Below are 24,895 nucleotides of genomic sequence, written 5' to 3'. Positions count from 1 at the left end.
TGGCTGCAGTGTTCACAGAAACACTTGTCTTTTTGCAGTATGTGTTTATATATAGATCATGTGCTGGTCAAATTGTTAGTAAATGTCAGATGTCTGGTTTGAGTGCATGAACACTTTATGTGTATATGGGAATTATTTCCCATCAAGACTAGGACTTTATCCCAGCTTGCAAACAATCTTGAGACTTGAGAAGGAAAAAAAATGTTTTAACCACTTGCTGCCCGCCTACCGCATAGGTCATTTTGTGCAATAGACACTGGGGGTTGCGTGTGTGCCACCGGAGGCACGATCGCGCACTGATTGGACACAGGGGATGCCAATCAGCGGGTCCGGTGGCCCCGATGTCCGCTGGCCACACGTGATCCTTCCCTGGAGAGGTAGAACGGCAATCTGCCTATGTAAACAAGGCAGATCACCGTTCTGACAGAGGAGAATATGGAGATCTTCATTCACCTAGTCAGAAGAATCCCCACACAGTTAGAAAGCACTCCCTAGGGACAGACTTAACTCTTTGATCACCTAGGGTGTTAACTCCTTCCCTGCCAGTGTCATTAGTACAGTAGCAGTGCATATTTTTAGCACTGATCACTGTAATAATGTCACTGGTTCCCAAAAAAGTGTCAAAAGTGTCAGTTAGGTGTCTGATTTGTCTGCTGCATTGTCACTGATTGCCGCCATTACTAGTAAAAATAAAAATAAATAAAAATGCCATAAAATTATCCCATATTTTGTAGATGCTATAACTTTTGTGCAAACCAATCAATATACGCTTATTGGGATTTTTTTAACCAAAAATATGTAGAAGAATACATATTGGTCTAAATTGATGAATAAATGTTTTACATTTTTTTATTGGATGTGTTTTATAGCAGAAAGTAAAAAATATTGTGTTTCTTTCAGTTTTTTTCTAAATTATTGTTTTTTGTTTTTTTATAAGGCAAAACATAAAAACCACAGAGGTGATTAAATAACACCAAAAATAAATCTCTATTTGTGGGGAAAAAAAGGACATCAATTTGATTTGGCGCAATTGTCAGTTAAAGTATCACAGTGCCGTAGCGCAAAAAAACTGCCTGGTCATGAAGGGGGATAAACCTGAACAAATAACTTTGGACAACACTATTTTGTTTCCACTGTTTACTTATTTTTTCAAAAAAGAGCCCCCTAAATTTACCAGCCCCTAAAGGGAATCTGAGATCAAAGTATTGACATTTCCAGGTACAATTTTCCAAACCCAAACCATGTTCATCTAATTCCAGTTACCAATTGTAAAACCCCATACACACTATCAGTTTTCCTGCAGGTTTTTCTCTTCAGGTTTACCAAAGCCATCTAATATGAGGTCAAACCTTAATGCCGCGTACACACCATCACTTTATGTGATGAAAAAAAATGACGTTTTTAAAAACGTCACTTTAATTGACTGTGTGTGGGGGGAAAACGTCGTTTTATGTCTTGTAAAAAACGACAAAAAAAAATTGAAGCATGCTTCAATTTTATGTGTCGTTTTTCAAAAGTGCACTTTTTACTTCACAGAAATTGACCGTGTGTAGCAAAAAACTTCGTTTTCTAAGAAGTTTTTTCATCCACGCATGCCCAGAAGCTACTTATGAAGCAAGCTTCAATGGTAAAACGTGGTGGAACGTAACCTCACTTTGCAAGATCATTGTGAGAAAACTATGGTGTGTAGGCAACTTCGTCTTTGAAAATTGAAGTTTCAAAAACGTCATTTTTTACTTCACAGAAAGTGTCGTTTTTTTTCATCACATAAAGTGATGGTGTGTACGCGGCATAAGAGTTTCAATTTGTGTGCAATCAGGCAGGCCCTTGCACTACATGGTTTTGGTAAATCTGAAGAGAAAAACCTGCAGGAAAACTGATAGTGTGTATGGGGCTAATGCCGCGTACAGACGGTCATTTTTTGTGATGAAATAAAATGACATTTTTAAAAATGTCAATTAAAATGATCGTGTGTGGGCAAAATTTCATTTTATGTCTTCTGAAAAATGACAAAAAAAAAATTCGAACATGCTCGAATTTTTTGTGTCGTTTTTCAAAATGTCATTTTTTGTGTCAATGAAAATGATAGTGTGTGGGCAAAACGACGTTTTTAAACCCGCACATGCCCAGAAGCAAGTTTTGAGACGGGAGGTAAAACTACCATTCATAATGGAGTAAGCACATTCATCACGCTGTAACAGACAAAAAAGCACAAATCATCTTTTACTAACAAGTAACCAGCTAAAAGCAGCCTCAAGGCGAATAGAACTTCCCCTTTAGAGTGCCGTCACTTTGTTCATCATTTTTCAAAATGATGGTGTGTATGCTACATAGTTTTTGAAAATGAAGTTTCAAAAATGTCGTTTTTTTTCATCACTTCAAATGTCATTTTTTTTTCATCACAAAAAATGACCGTCTGTATGCGGCATAATGCCGCGTACACACCATCACTTTATGTGATAAAAAAAAACGACACTTTCTGTGAAGTAAAAAAATGACGTTTTTGAAACTTCAATTTTCAAAGACGAAGTTGCCTACACACCATCGTTTTCTCACAATGATCTTGCAAAGTGAGGTTACGTTCCACCACGTTTTACCATTGAAGCTTGCTTCATAAGTAGCTTCTGGGCATGCGTGGATGAAAAAACGTGTTAGAAAACGACGTTTTTTGCTACACACGGTCAATTTCTGTGAAGTAAAAAGTGCACTTTTGAAAAACGACACATAAAATTGAAGCATGCTTCAATTTTTTTTGGTCGTTTTTTACAAGACATAAAACGACGTTTTCCCCCACACACAGTCAATTAAAGTGACGTTTTTAAAAACATCATTTTTTTTCATCACATAAAGTGATGGTGTGTACGCGGCATTAGAGTCAGGCAGGCCTGGGCTGGCAGTGTTGGAACTTGTGTCAGAATATTCCCAGGTTGGTGTCAGCTTTCATAGCTTATTCCTCCTCAGTCAGCCTTGCTGTAATTAAACCCTATGTAAATTTCCCAATGTCAAAAGCATTTATTATCACCCCTAATCATGTATAAACAAATATGTTGAAGATCCAGTAAAACTGATATGGATGAATCATACACCTGTATGCTTCCTGCTAGGTAATACTGTTTTGCGGTATATTCTTTATGTATATTTCCATTTTAAGAGAAGTACTTCTGGTGAATGGGAAATCAAAGGGGAACATTTTAAATATTGCTTCTTCAAGCAAGGTGAATAACAATATAAACATTTAAATAAGACCTACAGGTATGGGGCAAACCGGCTATATTTCTGGACTGGAGGGTAGTGAGATTAATTGACTGTATTACATTTACCAACTTGCCCTCAAGCAAGAGGTCTTCACATGAGATCTTCACTTTTAAGTTGCATAGCCAATGAACAATTGCCCTCTCCAATTCCGATGATTTGTTGTTGGGGAAACACTTAAAGAATTCTATGCCAACTACTTTTGGCTGGCTGCAGAATAAAGGGCATGAAAGTTTGTCAGCTCAGCACCTTAAAGGAGTTGTACAGGAAACATTTTTTTTGCTGAAATTACTGTTTACAGGGTATAGAGACATAATAGTTAACTGATTCCTTTTAAAAATGATTAAAAATCAATCAGTTCCGTTTATGCATCTAGTTTCATGCTTCTGTGAAGTACAGAGACACAGAGACAATAGAGGGCAGTGATGGTTTGTAAAACAAAATAAATGGGTTCTGAGGGGTTTAAGACACACAGTAATCACACCTCCTTGATTAGTGCCACAGAGAGAAAGCTCCCATTACTTTTTTCATCAGGAAACAGACTGTTCAGAACAGAGAAGGATTACAGCAACATTATAGCAAAAACGAACAATGAGGACATGAAAACAGGACTGCAGTAAGGTAAAGGAAGCTATTTAGCTAAAAAAAAAAATCCTTTAGTGACCCTTTAAGGGACAAAGAGTTGAGGGTTGGAGAGTTTAAGGCTAGATCAGTGTGTCCCAATCCATTTGTACAGCCTGTTTGTTTAAAGTGGTTGTAAATCCATCCCCACCGGGAGAAGACAGTGATTTTTGCTTGCGGCAATAGCAGCCACTAGCAATAGTCGCAAGTGAAACCTGACAGGCTGGTTGTACTCAAGTTGGTCAACTTGGTACATTCAGCCTGCCCACACAGTTTCGACTGTCTATGGCTGGCCTTTGACCTTCTGTTATGTCTGATAGTTGTCTGTGTCCCCATTGGGGAGATTTACTCTCTCTTCCTGTTTGCCTGTCACTAAGAAAGGAAGTGAGGTGAAGTTATCCCAAAGAAAACACAAGCAACAAACACACCCTGTTTTATTGCAGGGCCTCTGATGGTGCTAGTTAAGCAACTGTTCTCAGGAACAAATTCATTAAGATTTAGAAGAGATGTACAGTATGCGTAATACAGGATGTATAGGAGAGGTCATATAACATCACAACAAAAATAGACCAATAGACCTAACAATAGCAACAAAGAGCTGTGAGGACCAGAATAAACAACAGCATTCCTATAATAACATTGTACATAGAAATGTAAGGATAAGAAATCTACCTATGAAATAAAGACAATAATGAAGTCACTATGGTGTTGGCATTACGTTTAAAGTGGTTGTAAAGGCTTACGTTTTTTTTTTTATCCTAATGCATTCTATGCATTACGATAAAAAGCCTTCTGTGTGCAGTAGCCCCCCTCAGCCTCCCTAATACTTAATTGAGCCCCATCCCCATCCAGCAATGCCCATGAGTGCCTCAGCCATCTGGAACTCTCCCTCATTATTGGCTGACACAGAGCAGCTGCTTAGCCATTGCCCCCCACTGCTGTCAATCAAACACAGTCAATCAGGAGAGAGAGAGGGCAGGGTCAAACCACAGCTCTGTGTCTGAATGGATACATGGAGCTGTAGCTTGGGTGCCCCCATAGCAAGCTGCTTGATGTGGGGGCACTCAACAGAAAGGAGGGGCCAGGAGCTCCAGCCAGGGACCTGAGAAGAGGAGGATCCAGGCTGCCCTGTGCAAAACCACCGCACAGAGCAGGTAAGTATGACATGTTTTTTATTTAAATAGAGAAAACAACAAGACTTTACAATCACTTTTAAGCATAACTCCACTTTTGTTAAGAAAAAAACATTCCCCTCTAGGGAATTTTAGGTAGGTCCTCATATTACACACTTTTGATAAATCTAATGCTGATTGTACAAAGATTGTAGAGTATAATTGTAGTGTGTATGGTGACCCTAATGCCCTGTACACAGATAAAATCAGATAGAATTTTCCATCGGAATTCCGTTCAAGCTGTCTTGCATACACACTGTCAGACCAAATTCTGACCGTCTAAAATGCAGTGACGTAAAACACTACGACAAGCCGAGAAAAATGAAGTTCAATGCTTCCAAGCATGCGTCGACTTGATTCTGAGCATGCATGTTTTTTTTCTCCGTCGGAGTTCCACACAGACGATTGGAATTTCTGATAGGATTTTTTTTCATCGGAAAAAATAAAACGTGTTCTATTTCTAAACTCCGACGGAAATAAAAAAGTCTGATGGGGCCCACACACGGTTGGAATATCCGATGAAAAAATTCCGTCTGACTTTTTTCATCGTAAATTCCGATCGTGTGTACGTGGCATTAGACTATTTTCACATGAAAAAGCAGTTGGATAAGCTTACAGCAGAAGTGAAGGTTCGTATTTCCAAGGTGTATGCAAGTTTGCGTAATAAAGTATAATGTAGTATTTCAGCAAGATCCAGAACAAAGCAGGTATGTTGAACTGGAGACGCATACCTGCTGTGGATGATGTAATCCAAGAATGGTAGAATCCTCTATGAGAAAAATATTAAGAAGTTCAAATATATGAGCTCCTTGTTAATGGCATCAACCTTTGATCTTGTACAGGGAAAGTAGGCTTTTCAATTATCACTGTATGTTCCATTTAAAAACAGAAATTCAATAGAGTCCACAATGTCCATTCACAAATCTGGACTATGCATGCTTAACAAAAATAACATGTTCTCAGGATACAAACAGTATAATGGAAATATAATACATGCCTTTCTATGGCACTTGGGGTCATTGTTATGAGGAAAAGAAAAGCAAAAGAACAAGTAAATGTGACCTTTTTCACATCTCTAAACATAGGTGTGTTCAGGTCTCTGTCTATCAAATTTGGATCTGACATTCAATTTGTTTTAATTGTTTCAGTACAATGGCAAAGAAATAGGTGTTGGGGTCCTTTTGGTGTGTGATGCAGACACTATGCCCAACGGCACAATCAGCTCCTAGACTGCAGACAGACAGTACAGTAGATCAAAGACCCTCCCAAGCCTGGGACTGGATAAAAAAGGAGTAGCTGTTAGCCAACTCAGCTGAACTCGCACGATTTCACTCCCGCTGGCAGTCCCGATTTTGGCCGCGATTTAAGAGACATCTGTGCAGGTTTCTGCACAGATGGCAATGTAAATCGCGGCCCGAAATCGCAAAAAGTAGTACAGGAACTACTTTTTGAAATCGGTGCAGTGCCGCAGATACGGCGTTGCACCGATTAGGACGGTGCCATTGCCGACAATTGCCTGCAAATGCCGCCGATTTGACATGCGATTTGACATGTGAAATCGCATCTCAAATCGTACCAAATCGTACCCAGTGTGAACCTGGGCATAATCTGACAGCAAAGTACAATGCAGAGTCCTGAATGGATCACAGCACTGACCCTTCTCTCCAAGTCTAAAGCTGGCACTACACTGGTAGAATTTTGTTTGATAATTTTTGTTTTAAAGCGGAGATCCAGCCCCCCCATCAAAAAATGTAAAGTCAGCAGCTACAAATACTGTAGCTGCTGACTTTTAATATTAGGAGACTTACCTGTCCAGAAATCCCATGATGTCAGCACCCCAGCCAATTTTTCAATCGGCTCTCGGGGGCTGCCGCCGCCATTCCTTGTAAGGGAAATCGGCAATGAAGCTTTGCAGCTTCACAGCCAGTTCCCTACTGTGCATGTGCGAAGCGCGCTGCTCTTTGTGAATGGCCTGGTGGCGGGGAAAGGAGGAGGGGGGCAAGCTTCCGGGGACCTCACTGTGGCAAGGTCATCCGGAAGTGGGGATGGGTACCTGTCAAAAACAGGTACCTGATCCCCCAAAAGGTGGAAAATGTGGCAGCAGAGGGGGAAAGGAAGCAAACAAATGGAGCATCCCCTTTTGAGTGGAGTTTCGCTTGAAGAATATTCTTTTGATTTTCGAGTGGGGTCAAATTTAGGCTTGTTTTTGAGTGCAAATTCAAAGGAGGAGGATGGAAACTTTTTCTAATGGTGGGCTCAATGCACAAAGTGGAACCTAACATTTTAAGAAAAGTGGTAAAATACAGCTCAGTGTTTTAATTTTTTTTTTTAAAAAGAAAACATTTACAAAAACCACTACTAAAATACAGCATGTGCTATTTTATGAAGTGAAGTTAAAAAACAGTAACTGTCATGGTTGTTAAGGAGTGGGCGGCCACTGCGTCCTTAACAACTGATGAGTCATCAGCTGTCAGAGGTGTTCCTCAATCCATACCAGGCCTTTTGGATCTGGTATGAATTTTAAGGGGAACCCAATGCCAAATTTATTAAAAAAATGGTGTGGGGTCCCTCCAAAAATCCATACCAGACCCTTATTCGTGCATGCAGCCCGGCAGGCCAAGAAAGGTGGGGGGGGGGGGCTGTCAAGGACCTGTCAAAAACTGTCTGCCTTTTTATTTACCTTTTCAGAACTTTTTTGGTGAATGAATAGCAGTGCTATGTACCCCATACTCATTCACATAGAGGGGGGCCAAGATCTGGGGGCCTTCTTATTAAAAGGGGCTTCTAGATTTAGATAAACCCTCCACCCGCAGACTCCCACAACCACAGGGCTTTAACTCACCTGCCCAAAAGCTCCCCCATGTTGAAGGCATGTGGCCTGTTATGGTTCAGAAGGGAGGGTGCTCACTTGTCTCCCCCCTTTCCTGACCGGTCCAAGCCATTTTTACATTTTGGTACAGGGTTCCTCTCAAAATCCATACCAAACCTGAAGGGCCTGGTATGGATTGGGGGGACTCCCCATTGTTTTTTTCTCTTGATTTCCCTTGATTTTGTAATGCTGGCAAATCTTTTCTTTACGTTCATCTGTCAGCGGGGAACCCCAATGACAGCTGATCACTCATTGGTTGTTAAGGACAAGGCTCCTTAAAAACCAGTTCAAATCATACACATTCCTTAAATACCACATGTCTGGACCACTACTTAATTACCTCATACATTTAATTATTTATTTCCTTCTGTAAATTGAGTTTAATGCTTGTCCATGTGCTATTGGCTCCTGCTGTTGTCAATCAAAGCCAGTCAGCCAATCAGGAGAGAGATGGGGCAGGCCCAACCACAACATATCTGAATAATAATTTTGCAGGTAACAAAATGTGCATTTATTATTTTTTGTTTCTGGAGCCTCTAAAGCACAGGTATCAAACACAAGGCCCATGGGCCGAATCCGGCCCTCCAGACAATTTTATGTGACCCTCACACCTCTCCTGCAGCTGCAGGAGAGCTCCAGCCCTCCTCTGGTCCTCCTCCAGACCCATACTTTCTGCTTTCAGGCAATGCATCCAACTTCTTCCCAGAAGCAGCATAAGGAAAGGGGGTGCACTGTGATGTAAGGGAGAGTGGGGGACTCAACTTCTGATGGTGGGGTAGCTCTTGACATCTAATGTAAATGGGGGGGGATGCGCTGGACATCTAATCTTACAGATACAACCGGCCCTTTTGAGGGCAATCATAATGCTGATGTGGCCCACGATGAAATTGAGTTTGACACCCCTGCTCTAAAGCATTGCACCAGCGGTCAGCAGATCTTTGGTGCCATGCAGGTCTCCTGTAGACCTATCAGTGTATCTGTCTACTCGTACATCATACGGGAAAGCAGATAAAATCTGACAGGAAGACTCAATGAACTACCACAGTGCTCCACAGCACCATGGCAGTTCATTGAAAACTGCAAGCTAAGAGCCACAAAGGCTGTTGGGACTTGTAGTTTTCCATTCTCAGAGGACTGTGAATGAGCGATGCGGCCAGACATGCAGGATTTTTTTTTCAATTGTGACAGCTTGCAGGGGGGGGGGGGAGATCTTCGCTAGCTATCAGAGCGAGGGCTTGGGGGGAGCCGGGGGGCCAGTCCGTTTATAACATGTTACATGTTTCACCCTGAATATGGGTATAACATGTACCATGTTAGGAAAGGTGAACTTATCCTTTAAATCATTAATCCAACCGCTAAAAAAAATCTTAACCTCCCTCCGACCCCCTAACATATCTTGCACCCTAACAACTGACCCTTTACCACTTAAACTCAAACTTAACTCCTACATCCTAACATTAAACCTAAAAGTAAAAATTCCCCCAAATACCTAACTTATGACCCCAGCACTAAGCTAACCTAACTCCTGAATCAATCCCTTGTACTAAGCTTAGCTCTATAGCAGAATACTTACCTTATTCCATGCCAGCAGTAGCTGGACATTCCAGAGGCATGAAATCAGGGAAATGATTAAAGTTTAAATATTTTATTAATTATCATTAAAATGTATATTAAACATGTTAAGTCCTATCCTGTGTCCCTCAAACCCCCCCTTCCTATTTCAACCATATCTAGACTTTTATAACCCATGCTCAGCAAGCCATATCTCTCTCTTTAGAGATTTCAACACTTCAGAAAACTTTAGGACTTATGGGAAGAATGCCATGGCATGTGAAATGTTGCAATAATAAACATATTGCAATACCAACTATCTGGTCTGTACACATTCATAACATTTGTATGGGAACACTGATTAAGATCTGACCACTTACTGTTGTACATAGTGACACTTACAACATTCCAAAGGTGCCTAAATGAAACCCACAGACTCATATAATAATTGTGAATCAAATACATTTCATACTTTAGTTGGGCTTGTCTAAATAAACACCAGTGAGAGCAGTAGCTTATAAACACAACTTACTAACATATGTAAAATCAATTTTGGGTGTAAAACAGTTTACAAAGAGGCCTTTTGACAGCAAGAAAGCATTTACTTATATAAAGCATCATAAAAATGTTTATGTATCCTGCCTAGATTCTGGAGAGATGACCTGTTTTCCATCCTGTAAACAACAAACCCTCTGTGGCCAATGCGTGCAAGAACTAGCTATGATGGATTTCATAAGTTCCATATACAATTTGACACTCAGAAGGCTGCTACAGACACAATGTTTACTTTGTGTATTGACCAGCCATGCTTAATGGACAGAATGCACCATCTGTACAATCTTCACTTGGCTGAACATTTATCTCTGTTGTAATGATAAATATGTTTTTTTTTATTTTATTTGCGTGAAAGAGAAAAAAGGCAACAGAAAAAAATAAAATTTGGTTAAGAAACCCCAGATATATGCAATAAAAATATAACCTTCTTAAAATAAATGCCAAAACTACCACCAATCAGGTTTGGGATCTGGCTGCCCCGTACCCATTTTCAAAAGATGCAGCCAATGAGAAAGGATTACTGTGAGGCTCAATTTGGTAGAGATTTTATCCACAAGATGCACAGTAGGCATATCATAGGGAATCATCTAGAGGGCACACAGATTTAATAAAGACAAATAGGCACTTTTCAAGAACATTTTCCCTTAGCTTAGTGAATGAGTTAAAGGGGTTGTAAAGGTAAAAATAGCTTCCTTTACCTTAGTGCAGTCCTCCTTCACTGACCTCATCCTTCCATTTTGCTTTTAAATGTCCTTATTTCTTCTGAGAAATCCTCACTTCTAGGTAGATTCAGAAAGAGTTAGGCCCCGTACACACGACCGAGTTTCTCGGCAGAATTCAGCCAGAAACTCGGTTCAGAGCTGAATTCTGCCGAGAAACCCGGCCGTGTGTACACTTTCGGCCGAGGAAGCTGACGAGGACCTCGGCGAGGAAATAGAGAACATGTTCTCTATTTCCTCGTTGTTCAATGGCAAAAGTCGGCCCGCCGAGTTCCTCGGCGGCTTCCACACTGAACTCGACGAGGAACTCGATGTGTTTGGCACGTCGAGTTCCTCGGTCGTGTGTACGGGGCCTTAGGCCGGCTTATCAGTAGATAAGCCGACCTAACTCAGAATCTACGCCGACTTATGTTTAAGTGTATGCTCAAACAGAGATACGCTTAAACATATCTAAGATAGGACGGCTTGCGCCGTCCTATCTTAGATTGCAATATTTCGGATGGCCGCTAGGTGGCGCTTCCATTGCGGTCGGCGTAGAATATGTAAATGAGTAGATACGCCGATTCACGAACGTACGCCCCGGCCAACGCAGTACTTTTACGCCATTTACGCTAGAGATAGGCTGCCTAAAGTTAGAGCTTAGCCCTACATGGAATAGTAATGTTAAGTATGGCCGCCGTTCCCGCGTCAAAATTCTAAATTTTTACGTTGTTTGCGTAAGGTCGTCCGTGAATCGGGATTTACGTAGTTTACGTCCACGTCAAAATCAATAGGCCCGTGCGGCGTACTTAGCCGCAATGCACACTGGGAAATGTAGGCGCCCGGCGCATGCGCAGTAAGAAAAAACGTCAAAAACGTAAGGTCAAGCCTTATTGACATAAAACACGCCCCCCTTACACACATTTGAATTTGGCGCCCTTACGCCCGCTTTAGGCTACGCCGCCGTAACATAGCAGGCAAGTACATTGTGAATCATGTACTTGCCTCGCTAACTTACAGCGGCGTAGCTTAAATGCCTTAAGCTACGCCGCCGCAAAGTTGCGGCAACGTACGTGAATCTAGGCATTCCTGTTCTTCTGTCTGTAACTACACACAGTAATGCAAGGCTTTTTCCCTGGTGTGGAGAAAGCCTCTTGAGGGGGCGAGCAGGAGTGCCAGGATGCCCACTAACACGCAGCTTCTTTTCTCTATCTGTAAAGTAGAGAGTGTCTTGACTTGCCTGCTCGCCCCCTCAAGAGGCTTTCTCCACACCAGGGAGAAAGCCTTGCATTACTGTGTGGAGTTACAGACAGAAGAACAGGAAGTGAGGATTTCTCAGAAGAAATAACGACATTTAAAAGCAAAATGGAAGGATGAGGTAAGTGAAGGAGGACTGCACTAAGGTAAAGGAAGCTATTTAGGGAAAAAAAAATTTCCTTTACAACCCCTTTAAAGTTGTGATGACTTCCATCATCCAATCATGTGCAAACAAACATGGTGTTTTTTTTTATTAGTTCACATATGATTTGGTAATTAATTTTTTATTTTTAGGAATTTATATAGTGCTGTCATTTTACACAGCACTTAAAACGTGATATCATACCACATTCTTAAACTAAGGGGAAATTCCCTTGCAAGCTGAAAATTCCCTTGCCAAGTTAATATCCTATTTGACTTTAACCTGCTGAGCGGTAATCCCGAGTCTGGCTCGGGGTGAATTTTTCATACCAAAATTGGTATCTGCATCGCAGGATCCATGTAGAGGTTACTTACCTTGACGCCTGGATCCTGCGATGTGTCCCCGCTGTGATCTGCGAGCCGCTGTGTCTCGCTTGATTCACAGTGCCGAGCTCTGTTCCCTGCAAGCGGCGCGACGCACGGGGACAGAGTTCGGCTCCAAATTCAAAAAGTGAAAAACACAGTAAACATACAGTATACTGTAGTCTTACAGATTACATTACTATATCAAATAAATACACATCCCCTTTGTCCCTAGTGGTCTGCCCAGTGCCCTGCATGTAGTTTTATATTATAAATATTTTTCTTTCTGCCTGGAAACTGTAGATTGTTCCTTTACATCAAAAGTGGTTTTAGACCAGCTAGAAAACAGCGATAATAAATTAGAATCACTTGCAGAATTGAGCGATAGAGATTTGTGGGGAAATTCGTCATCAAACACTGAAAGTAATGACAGCAACAATTCTGCAACTGAGAAAATGTCAGCGTTTTTGATTTGATTACATTATTGAATAATTTTTATTAATATTATATTATTATTTGTTATAATTATTTATAGTTATTTATTATATTATAATTTATGATTTCATGTTTCAAACTTTATCATACCCGGGATGTCTGCTAGACTGTTGTTTGGACAGAATTAAGTGAGTTATTCCTAAAAATTACAGGCCTACAATATGAAACGCCAATTTTCCATACAAAAAATGGTACCGCTTTCAGCATCAAAAATCTGACATAATCATACCACCAGGGAGGTTAATCAATCATAGGGGTTGATTTACTAAAGGCAAATCCACTTTGCACTACAAGTGCACTTGGAGATGCAGTTGCTGTAGATCCGAGGGGGACATGCAACAAAAATAAAAAAAGAAAATTGTTGCTTGCACATGATTGGATGATAGAAATCAGCAGAGCTTCCCCTCATTTTGATCTTCCCCTCCGATCTACAGCGACTGCACTTCCAGGTACACTTGTAAAGCAAAGTGGATTTGCCTTTAGTAAATAACCCCCATAGTGTCACTGAAAGTGGCAGAATCGCTGCCATTGTATTGTAATGCTACCCCTACAGCTAATATAAACTCTTACCAGATCAGGAAAATAAACTTGACTTAGCTTTAATTGTAAACAAGAGGGTTGATTTACTAAAGGCAGTTGCTCCAGAGCTTAGTAAATGAGCAGAAGCTCTGCCTACTTCATCATCCAATCATGCGAAAGCAAAAACTAGGTTTTACTTTTTTTATTGCACGTGATTGGGTATTTTTTGCAAAGTGGAGCTTTACCCCATTTACTAAGCTCTGGAGCAACTACACTTGCAAAGTGCACAGTATCTTTGCCTTTAGTAAATCAACCCCAATGTGTTTTTGTTTTATATATGCATTGTACTAGTTTCTTATTATTAATCAAATATTAGTAGAATGTCAGTGCTCTAACCTGCATCTCCAATTTTTAGGTTAATGTCCCCCAGCTCCTAAAACTTATCTGGGATTAGCAGACTCCCTGATTAAAAAAAAAAACATATATGAAAAAATAAAAAATAAGTAATTACTTTACACCCCATCTTTCGGTGGGCTCATCCAACAGGTGAGGGAGACATTACCGGATCCTAGGAAAGCCAAGGATCTCAAATCCCATGAGACTCCAATTCAAATCCCAAATCCTGCACTTTGCTGGAGCATTTTTTCCATGGATTTGGGATCCTTATTTTTCCCTGGATCACATGGCGAGTTCCTATTTAATAATCTGTGTCTTAAGGAAGTGGTTGGAAGCCAAGATGTAAGTAGAATTTTTTTTTGCAATTTTCTTTCTTTTTTCTTTTTCTTTTTTTAGTAGGTTGAGTTACAAGGCAAATGGATCGTTTTTATACAAGGTCCACTTTAGTTGTACCATGATCTGTACATCTGTGCATGTTTTAATTGTGTAAATACTAATAATAATATACGTTTTTATCCATAGCCTTTTATGTTTTAAAACATGGTCTCAACACTGTAGGCTAGTCAGATATCTGAGAAATATCTGATCTATATAAATATAAAGCAGGACAAAAGTGCAAAGGCAAACACCTTCAGTGTTGGCTAATGTTTGTAAAAACAGTAGCAGCCAATAATATTCAACATGACTAATATATACATTTCTGTTGGTCAGTTGTTGGGGATTTCTGGTACAGACTTCTGTCACCTGTAGAAATATGGATTGTCACCTGTAGAAATACGGATTGTCACCTGATATGGCTGAAACTAAATAGTGATGATTATATTATGCCTATTGATAAATTTACTCTAGACCAGGCCTGGGAAAACTTGGCCCTCCAGCTGTTTTGAAACTACAAGTCCCATGAGACATTGCAAGACCCTGACAATCACAGGCATGACTCCTAGAGGCAGAGGCATGATGGGATTTGCAGTTTCACCACAGCTGGAGGGCCGAGATTGCCCACCCCTGCTCTAGACCAAGGGTCTCAAACTGGTGGTCCTACAAGTCCCATCATGCCTCTGTGTGTGGGAGTCTTGTAACTGTCAGCCTTGCAATGCCTTATGGGACTTGTAGTTTCAAAACAGCTGAATGAGCCGCCAGTTTGAGACCCCTGCAGTCTAGACCTTTCACTTTTTAAATAGCAGGTAAACACAACCCCTCCAGCCAGGTTGATCATATAAGGAATAACAGGCCTAATATAGTAATGGTGGCTGACCTTCTGAAGAAAGAAAAAGGCACAGTAACCAATTAAAACCAGCTTCAAATATTTGGCTGAGTTTGACTTGCATTGGGTACATATTGCTGGCCAGGCTATGTCAGGAAGGCAGATGAAGCCTCAAGAAGTACATGGGTGCGCAGGTGCAGATGTGCGGTTGCCCGTCCTTTTGAATATAACCGTGCACAGCCCCCATCGCTAATCTTGGTGCCAATGGGACTATTTAAAGTGGATGTAAACCCGAATGTTATTTTTATTTTTTGATGACACAATGTACAGTATAAGATTTCCTATCATCTGTGCCCAGTCTTGCCACACAGAGTTAATCCAGCTCTGAGCAATCCTCTTTTATTGTTCAGTAAAAAAAACAGACTTACAGAGAAAAACCTAAGTCCGTTCCGCCCCCTTGTTGTGAGTGACAGGTTATTTTCATATCTCATGCACTAGCCTGGAGACAGGCATTATTCATTAATTCCCACCTCCACTCCTTTTCTGAAGTCATGTGTTTCCTTTTTTGGATTTTGACTGGATGTTAGTGATCATAGCAGAATTTAGTGTAAGGAATACACAGGAAAAAATGCATGTTCACAAGGGTAGTGTAGAGGTGGGCGGGGAGTCTACTGACATCATTACTCCACCCACAGAGCTCCAGACAACAGACCCACCCACAGAATCTGCAGTTTTTCAGTTCTTATAACAGACAGAGGGGAGACATTTGACAGGTAAGAATACATGCAGGAGGCATGTATATCCTTATAGATCAGCACTATGGCAGTAGTTTAGAAAGGATGAGAGTGGGGTTTACATCCACTTTAAGCTGCAGCAGTTCTATTAGCCAGTGCTGTCTGATTTACAGCTTTTGTCCTTGTTCATATATCTGTTCCTGTGTGGACTTCTGTTATTAACCCAGCTTGCCCTGATCTTACTTAAATGCTACCTGCTCTGATATTGGCCTGTCTCTGGATTTGTTCTGTCTCCTGCTCATCTGTCTGATTCTACGTCGCTGACTTCTACGATAATGCTTGTATCCTGTATATTCTTTGCCTGCGTTTACATCAGTTGCTGACCTGGTTTGTCTGACCTTGCATCCAGTCATCCCCCTGTCCTGCTCTGTATACTACCTGGTTCGTGCCAGTCCTTCACCCGATGCTCGCTTTCTGCCCAATACACAGTCTGCTGTCTCTACTGCCTTCTGCTGTTCCAGCGATCAGACCCATCTCTATCTACCCACTGCCGCAGCTGACATCTTACAGGCAGTCATACCTCGTCGCACTCCCGTGGCAACTGTCGCAACATCAGTGGTCTCAGAGCGGGGGTTGTACAAGAGACATCCCTCCACATCAGGCTCTGCCACAAGCTATGTGACAGGCTACTACAAACATTTGAATTTTTTTTTTCTGCTTTTGAGTTATAATGATGCTTTTTTTTTGATTGGCAAGAGTAAATTTACTTACCGAAATCTTTGGTTTAGCTCCATGGCCATATACCTGAGCTGATGTACAATCTGCAGTGTATGCCTGAGCTATATTCCTTGATGAGTGACATGAGGGAGAAACATCTCCTGCACAAAAAACTGCCTAAGGAACAAACACAAAAGGTACATGCTTAGAATCTGACAGTTGGCAATCATTGTAAACTACTATCAATATCTAGACAGTAATGAGATGTCCCTATTTCTGGAGTTAAAATCAATACTTAAAACAGGCTGTCAGTAAGTCAGTAATTTAGATTTTTAGCCATTCCAGCTATCACAGATGATACCTTGGACACAAAGGCTGGGTCACCAGGCACATTGGCATGCATTTTGCTGAGTTTCCCAATGCAATCCCAATTTATATGGCAAATCCTTTCATGCCTCCTTAGCATAACAAGATTGACTTGCCTTACTGATTAAAAATCATTACTCTTAATCATACAATTCATACAGAAAAATATATTGGCTTATGACAAGTGTGGGATTTGTACCCTTCATACCCACAGAACTTAGTACAGTTCTGCATATGTCAAGTTAAATGTATTATACATGTTTTCAAAATCTTAAGGAGAATTTCAGCTCAAGCCCTGTACACACAGACGAGAATCCCGTCAGAAAAAAAGATTTGTTTTTCTCGACGGGATTCTTGTCTAGCTTTCCTCACATACACACTGTCAAGCCAAAATCTCGTTGTTCTAAATGCGGTGACGTACAACATGTACGACGGTAGTATAAAAGTTCGATTCCAATGGCGCCACCTCTTGGGCTGCTTTTGCTAATCTCGTGTTACTGCGTGTTAGTAAAATTTTGGTGAGAGACGATTTGCGCTTTTCAATCTCCATGCTTTTCAGTCCATTACAGCGCGACGAATGTCCTATCTCCATCACGAACGCTAGTTTTACCAGAAGGAGCGCTCCCGTCTCATACTTGATTCTGAGCAGTTTTTTAAGCATACACACGACCAGTTTTCTCGTTGTAAAACAGTCCGACGAGAATCACAGTGAGAAAATTGAGAATCCCGACGAGAAAATAGAGAGCAGATTTTCTATTTTTCTCGTCGAGATTCCAGGCAGCATCTCAACAAAAAAACATACACATGAACGATTTTCTCGGCAAAAAGGTCTGCCAGCAGTTTTCTTGCTGTTTCTGGCCGAGAAAACTGTACGTGTGTACGAGGCTTTATATTAATTTCTTCTCAAGCAATACAGTTATATCAAAACAATCACTTTGTAATATGTTTTTAAAGTGACTATGGCTTTGGACGAAAGTTCTGTCACATCTAGGTAGTATTGGAACTCGGTTGTTCCCCCTCACATTCTTATTAGCCCATCATTTTTGAGGGGCTACCTTCTAGACCAACAGGAATTTTTGTAAAGTGGAACGGAGTAGGCAAGCTCCATCACTACAAATTGGGCCCAAAGTGTCAATATTTTGTGTAGCCACCATTATTTTCCAGCATTGCCTTTACGCTCTTGGGCATGGCATTCACCAGAGCTTCACAGGTTGCCACTGAAGTCCTCTTCCACCCCTCCATAAGGGCATCACGGAGCTGGTGGTTGTTAGACCTTGCGCTCCTCCACCTTCCGTTTGAGGATGCCCCACAGATGCTCAATAGGGTTTAGGTCTGGAGACATGCTTGGTGAGTCCATCAACTTTACCCTCAGATTCATTAGCAAGGCAGTGGTCGTCTTGGAGGTGTGTTTGGGGTCAGTATCATGTTGAAATACTGCCCTGGGGCCCAGTCTCCGAAGGGAGGGGATCATGCTCTGCTTGGGAAGGCACAGTACATGTTGGCATTCATAGTTCCCTCAATAAACTGTATACACACCGCTCCTTCACCGCTCCAAAGATGTGGCTAGCAGGACTTTTTTTACTGTCCTGCTAGCGCACCGCTCCAGTGTGAAAGCCCTCAGCCCTCAGCAGCGGCTGTTTAGGGTCGGTTTGCAGGCGCTATTTTTAGCGCAACAGCGCCTGTAAACCGCTCCAGTGTGAAAGGGGTCAAAAGGTAAAGATAGGATTGCTAGACACAAGTACTCCATCAGTGATAAATTAGACAAATTACCCCTAGCCCGACATTCTATAGAGAAGGGACACACCGTTTCTCAATTTAGATTTATGTTTATAGATGGTATACCTAAGAACAGAGGTGATGGGAATAGGGAATTAACCCTTAGAAAGCAAGAGGTTCAATGAATACACCCGTTTAAATACATTATTGCCTAATGGATTGAATTCTGATTTTGATTTATATTTATTTCTTTGATTTATTAATTACTTTTTTTTTTTTTTTTTTTAAACAGCAATGTTTGTTTATATTTATTTTAAATTCTATATCTGGTTATATACATGTATTCACTATATGTGTTTTGTTCTTCCTTAGTGCATACCTAATGTAAGTGATAGCACCTGGTGACCCATGATTCCATATATGTCTACATGTTTCCTTCATTTGTTAATTATCTTCATTGGTACTAAATGACTGACTGATTAATTGATTGATCCCATATGAGATAGGAGCATTTAAATATGCTTGTAAAGATCATTATCATTGTATGTGTCTTGCTCTGAAGAAGGGCGCTATCTGTATAACCCAAAACCGTCATGCATTTGACACTGAATGAAAATTTCCTAATAAATTTTAAGTGCAGCAATCCCATCTGATGTTTTCTTTATTTGTTAATTATCCTCATTGGTACTAAATGATTGATTGATTGATTAATTGATTGATTCCATATGAGATAGGAGTGTATAAATATGCTTGTAAAGATCATTATCATTGTATGTGTCTTGCTCTGAAGACGGGCGATATCTGTATAGCCCGAAACCATCATGCATTTGACACTGAATGGAATTTGAATTTTCCTAATAAATTTTAAGTGCAGAAATCCCATCTTATTGTTATTTCTATATAAATTTTCTTCTATATTGGCTTTCCAAAAACAACAAATGCAGTAATGAAATTTTGGAAGTCAATATTAAAGGTATATACTTCTACAAAATAGTGTTTTCTTCTAGTATATTTTGTAAATCCCAATACAAATATTATGTGGTAAAATAACAAATACAGTAAGGCTCCATGTACACGGGATGTTTTTACAACTGCTCCTAAATGATTAAACTTGACAGATAGTAACCCACGTTTAAAACGTCCATTTTGCCACATTTACATGCCGCATTTTTTTTCTTTAAATGGGCAAAAACGCCTATAAACGAAATGTTGCTAAACGTGGGTTATCGCGTTTAGCCACGTTTAGTCACGTTTGGCGTCTAAAACTTGGAAATCTTCTGCATCTGAACCCATTTTTTTGCTTTAAAAGAAACACTGTTAAACGTAACTGCCTAAAAAATGGCAATACACGAGACTGTGTACATGGTCACATACAGTGGCTTATTTAGGTTTCGTGCTGCCCTAGGCCTGACTAAACTCATGCACCCCCTAATTTAAATATGAACCACCCCTTCCTGTCAAGGTCACGCCCCTTTCTGTTTAAGACACGTCCTGAAATCTTTGCGTGGGGACACTAGTTCTTAGGGCCTGGGGGGGGGGGGGGGGGGATGGATTCCCTTAATTTGCATAGATTTCCTCTCACTTCTTGTTTGGCTATGGGGCAGAAAAATGAAGGGAAATCTCTGCAATGGGACGGAGATAGTAAAAAATAAACTGACAGGGGCTATAACCCTCCCTTACTCTATCCAAAATGATAAAAAAAAAGTGTTGCCTATAGTTGTACTTTAAGCACAAATTTCTGATAATATTATGGAGAGGACTAAGAAGATATAACCATGCCAATGGTGCAGCAGAAAACAAATAGCACCGTGAGGAAGGTTTGTGGTCCAGGATGATAGGTCAGTCAATTAGAAGCAGCTTGTGTTACACTAACAGTGTAGCGCAAGGCGGTAGGGACTGTTTCCTTGCTGCCCCCCTGCAAAGTGCTGCCCTAGGCCTGGGCCTTGTTGGCCTAGACCAGGATACAGCGTTGGTCACATAGGAGAACATTGAATGAGTTCAGGGGCAGTTGAAAAAAGTGTCCAACTGCCTCTGAACGTACGTTTAGCAGCGTCCCATGTTAATAGGGCCTAATATAGAGAGAATGGATCAAAAGTATAGTGCAGTATAACACATGGGAGGTACAATAGTGCATTTTGTATAGAGATGTATGCGTCAGACCAAAAGAGAGACGACTGGGGTTGCGTGAGGAACAGAGGGGATTTGGTCTCATAGAGGGACAGTTCCTCCAAATGAGGAATAGTTGTGAGATATAAAAAGCCTTTGAAATGTCCTCTTTATAATGTTATATATGCAGATTTGCGAAATCACAATTTTCTCTTCAGTAAACAGAGCGCTTAATGTTCCTGTAATCTTTTATTAACCTGCAAAGTGTTTACAAGCTGTAGACATCTGTAAGAGATTAGGGATGTGCAGTGATGTCATTGCGCAGACATTTATGGCTGTGTGAAAGCTGTGCTTATAGGAAAATAACATGGAAAAGCTGTATGTTAAAGACATTCATTTTTCTCTGCTGCATCAGCAGTAAGGAATAAAAATAAAATGTACAACAGTTTAGTTAATAACAAGGCAGCAAATGTCACACGAATGTATGTTAGACAAACAGAAATGTGTTTTAATAATGTTGCAAAAGGTGCTAGACACAATTTACATGTTAGGAATAGAAGCAGACTATTTTCACTGAATGCAGTGGGAACTTCCAAACACTGTTTTCCTTTTGGATGGCTCCCTCTGCTGCTTGCATGCTGCAATGGAAATGTTGTAGCTGCTATTTTAGTTACTTAGTAATTTTAATTCGTAAAGTAATACATTGGACACTGCAGTCATTTTATTACAGATTCTGAATAAATCCAGGTAAATTCAGCCACACATTGTGTATGAAATAATTTAACCTCAAATGTTAATTCTGATAAGCTAATGGTGCTATGACAAACACTGGTTAATATTTTGATTTACTAAAAAAAAAAAAAAAAATCTGCTTCCTGACCCCCAAGCTGCTATTTGCTAGAACACCATTTGTGGACCAGTGCCTATAGTGGCAGGATTTATGCCTTATCAACAGTTCTTAATACATTTTATTAAACTTAAATATTATCGTTCTACAAAAAAAAAAATATTATTACAAATGTATTACATACAAACATCAAATGATGCACATAAAAACAGATGGAGTGACAAAAAACATACACACAGTAAAAAAAAAACAACAACATGCACCCCCCCTCAGTCTAGGTTACCTTGGTACCTCCAGACTTGAAAAGCTCTACAACTCGGGAGAAGATTTTCTGGGGGATTTTGAAGCCTGGTGGTATGAGAGGCAATATTCCTGAACTGCCTGCCAGGACAGAGGCAGCTCTTTAATTAGGCAAATTAGGCGGTCGCCTAAGGCCTCACACTCACAGGGGCCTCGCGGCCGCCTAATTTGCTTCTGCTCAATCACTGTGTCATAGATCCGTGCAACTTTCTGCAGCCATTTTTATTTGCTTGAATTTTTTTACCCATTATGGGCATGAGTGTGGCCCCCCGTGTCTAAGTTTTGCTTAAGGCCTCACAAAGCCTAGAGCCGCCTCTGTGCCAGGAAGTAGCAGTGTAATCACTTCAGCTCCAGAAGATTTTACCCCTTGACCAGGCCATTTTTTGCTATTGGGCACTGCGCTACTTGAACTGGTGATTGGGCGATCATACACGCTGTACCCAAATGAAATAGAGCTTTCTTTTGGTGGTATTTGATCATGGCTGGGTTTTTTATCTTTTGCAATATAAACGGAAAAAGACCAAACATTTTGATAAAAAAACAAACAAATATTTTTTTTTTACTTTCTGCTATAAATTTCAAATTTCTTCCAACGTTTGGCCAAAATATTCTTCTTCTTTGTGATAAAAAAATAAATAAATCACAATCAGCCAGATCCACAAAGACTTACGACGGGCGTATCAGTAGATACGCCGTCGTAAGTCCAAATCCGCGCCGTCGCAACTTTAAGCGTATGCTCAAACTGAGATACGCTTAAATGTTGCTAAGATACGGCCGGCGTAAGTCTCCTACGCCATCGTATCTTAACTGCATATTTACGCTGGCCGCTAGGGGCGTGTACACTGATTTAAGCCTAGAATATGTAAATCAGCTAGATACGCCTATTCACGAACGTACGCCCGGCCGTCGCAGTAAAGATACACCGTTTACGTAAGGGGTTTTCAGGCGTAAAGATAAACCACCAAAAACATGGCGCAGCCAATGTTAAGTATGGACGTCCGAACCGCGTCAAATTTTTCTAATTTTACGTTGTTTGTGTAACTCGTCCGTGAATGGGGCTGGCCATAATTTACGTTCACATCGAAAGCATGACGATTTGCTGACGTCATTTGGAGAATGCGCACTTGGATACATCCACGGACGGCGCATGCGCCGTTCGATCAAAACGTCATTTACGTGGGGTCACAGTTAATATACATAAAACACGGCCACATCTTTGTCATTTGAATTCCGCGCCCTTATGCCGACACATTTACGTTACGCCGTTGTAACTTTAGACGCAAGTGCTTTGTGAATACAGCACTTGCCTCTCAAAGTAGCGGCGGCGTAGCGTAACTACGATACGCTACGCCTGCCTAAAAATACGCCAAGCTACGTGGATCTAGCCCTATAAGTGTATATTGATTGTTTTGCGTGAAAGTTATAGCGCCTACAAACTATGGGATATAAACTTTTTATACTAGTGGCAGCAATCAATTACTTATATTGGGATGGCTACATCGCAAGCGTAAATTGCCGGGATGGCGTCTGTGTACATACCCAGGCCCGTCGGAACCCGACAGGCAAAGCAAGCATTTGCCTGGGGCCCCGAGCTGGCCAGGGGCCCCAGCAGGGAGGGCCCTTGCCGCACCGCTGCGTCCTCCTGCAGTCCGGTCGGCGGTGTACCATAACCGCGCGGTACAGGAGAATCAGGTTCCTGTTCCCGGCCGGACTGACAGGAAGTGCACACACTGAGTGTTCACTTCCTTTCAGTCCGGCCCCGGGAACAGCAAACTGAATCTCCTGTACCGCGTGGATATGGTACACGGCCGACCGGACTGCAGGAGGACGCAGCGATGCGGCAAGGGCCCTCCCTGATGGGGCCCCTGTGCGGACACAAACACATCTGGCGGCGTGTGAGGATAGAGGTAAGCTGCCAAACCCCCCCCCCTCCGCTTCTCAACTGAAAAACTGAAATGTCCCTTTTTTTTTTTTGCCTGGCGCCCCCAAATGTCTTCAAACGGCCCTGTACATACCCCCATGCATGAGCTGTCTAAGAGACTTGGCTGATCATAGATCGGAGTAAGGGGCAGACCCCTTTCTACGTGATCAGCTGTCAGCCAATATAAGCTGATCATGTGATGTAAACAGAGCCGGTAATTGTGAAAAAAAGCCGATCATCGGCTTATGTCAGAGGGGCATCAGCTTCGAACAGGTACAGCCACTGCCGCCTCATCTGTGTCCACCAGTGCCACCTGCAAGTGCCCACCAGTGCCACCTACCAGTGCAAATCAGTGCTGTGCATCACTACCCATCAGTGCAACCTATCAGTGCCACCTATCAATGCCCACCAGTGTCGAAAAATGCTGCCAATCAATCAGTGCCCATCAGTGCCTCATCATCAGTGCTCCCTATTAGTGTCACCTACCAGTGCCTATCAGGGCCCATCAGTGCCACCTATCAGTGCCTCCTAATAGTGCCCTTCAGTGACACCTATCAGTGTCCTTCACTGCCACCCATCAATGCCACCTATCATTGCCCACCAGTGCCATCTCATCAGTACCCATCAGTGCCGCTTTATTAGTGTCCATTAGTGCCACCTTTTCAGTGCAGCCTATCAGTGCCCATCAGTACAGCCTATCAGTGCCTATTAATGTAGCCTCATCAGCGCACATGAATAAAGGAGAAAATGTTAATAACAAACTATGAAAACTGTTTTTTTTTTTTCACATTTTTCAGTCTATTTTTTTTGTTTTTTTAGCAAAAAATAAGAACCCCAATAGTGATTAAATACCACCAAAAGGAAGCTCTGTTTTTGTTAAAAAAAAAAGATAAAATGTTTGTTTAGGTAAACTTAGATACAGTGCGCAATTATCATTCAAAGTGCGAAATTGGCCTGGGCAGGAAGAGGGTTTAAGTGCCCAGTAGGCAAGTGGTTAAAGGTTAATTTACCACATCTGTGGCTTTTTAGATTGCAATTATCGTCTGTGTATAAATAGTCAATGAGATTGTTAGCTCTCACATGGATGCACTGAGC

The 24,895-nt window shown here is 41.3% G+C and overlaps 1 protein-coding gene across 1 annotated transcript in view; it reads right to left on the bottom strand.

Annotated features, from left to right (window-relative positions):
• The window catches only part of DLC1 (DLC1 Rho GTPase activating protein), a 540,558-nt gene that overhangs the window by 396,110 nt on the left and 119,553 nt on the right, over nucleotides 1-24,895 (bottom strand). The window contains exon 4 of the mRNA XM_040334678.1: nucleotides 16,599-16,721. Within this exon, the coding sequence (XP_040190612.1) occupies nucleotides 16,599-16,721 (123 nt within the window). The remainder of the gene's footprint in view (nucleotides 1-16,598; nucleotides 16,722-24,895) is intronic.

The sequence above is a fragment of the Rana temporaria genome, chromosome 1, assembly GCF_905171775.1.
Source record: "Rana temporaria chromosome 1, aRanTem1.1, whole genome shotgun sequence".
NCBI lineage: Eukaryota > Metazoa > Chordata > Amphibia > Anura > Ranidae > Rana > Rana temporaria.
This window is presented reverse-complemented; position numbering and strand designations above follow the sequence as displayed.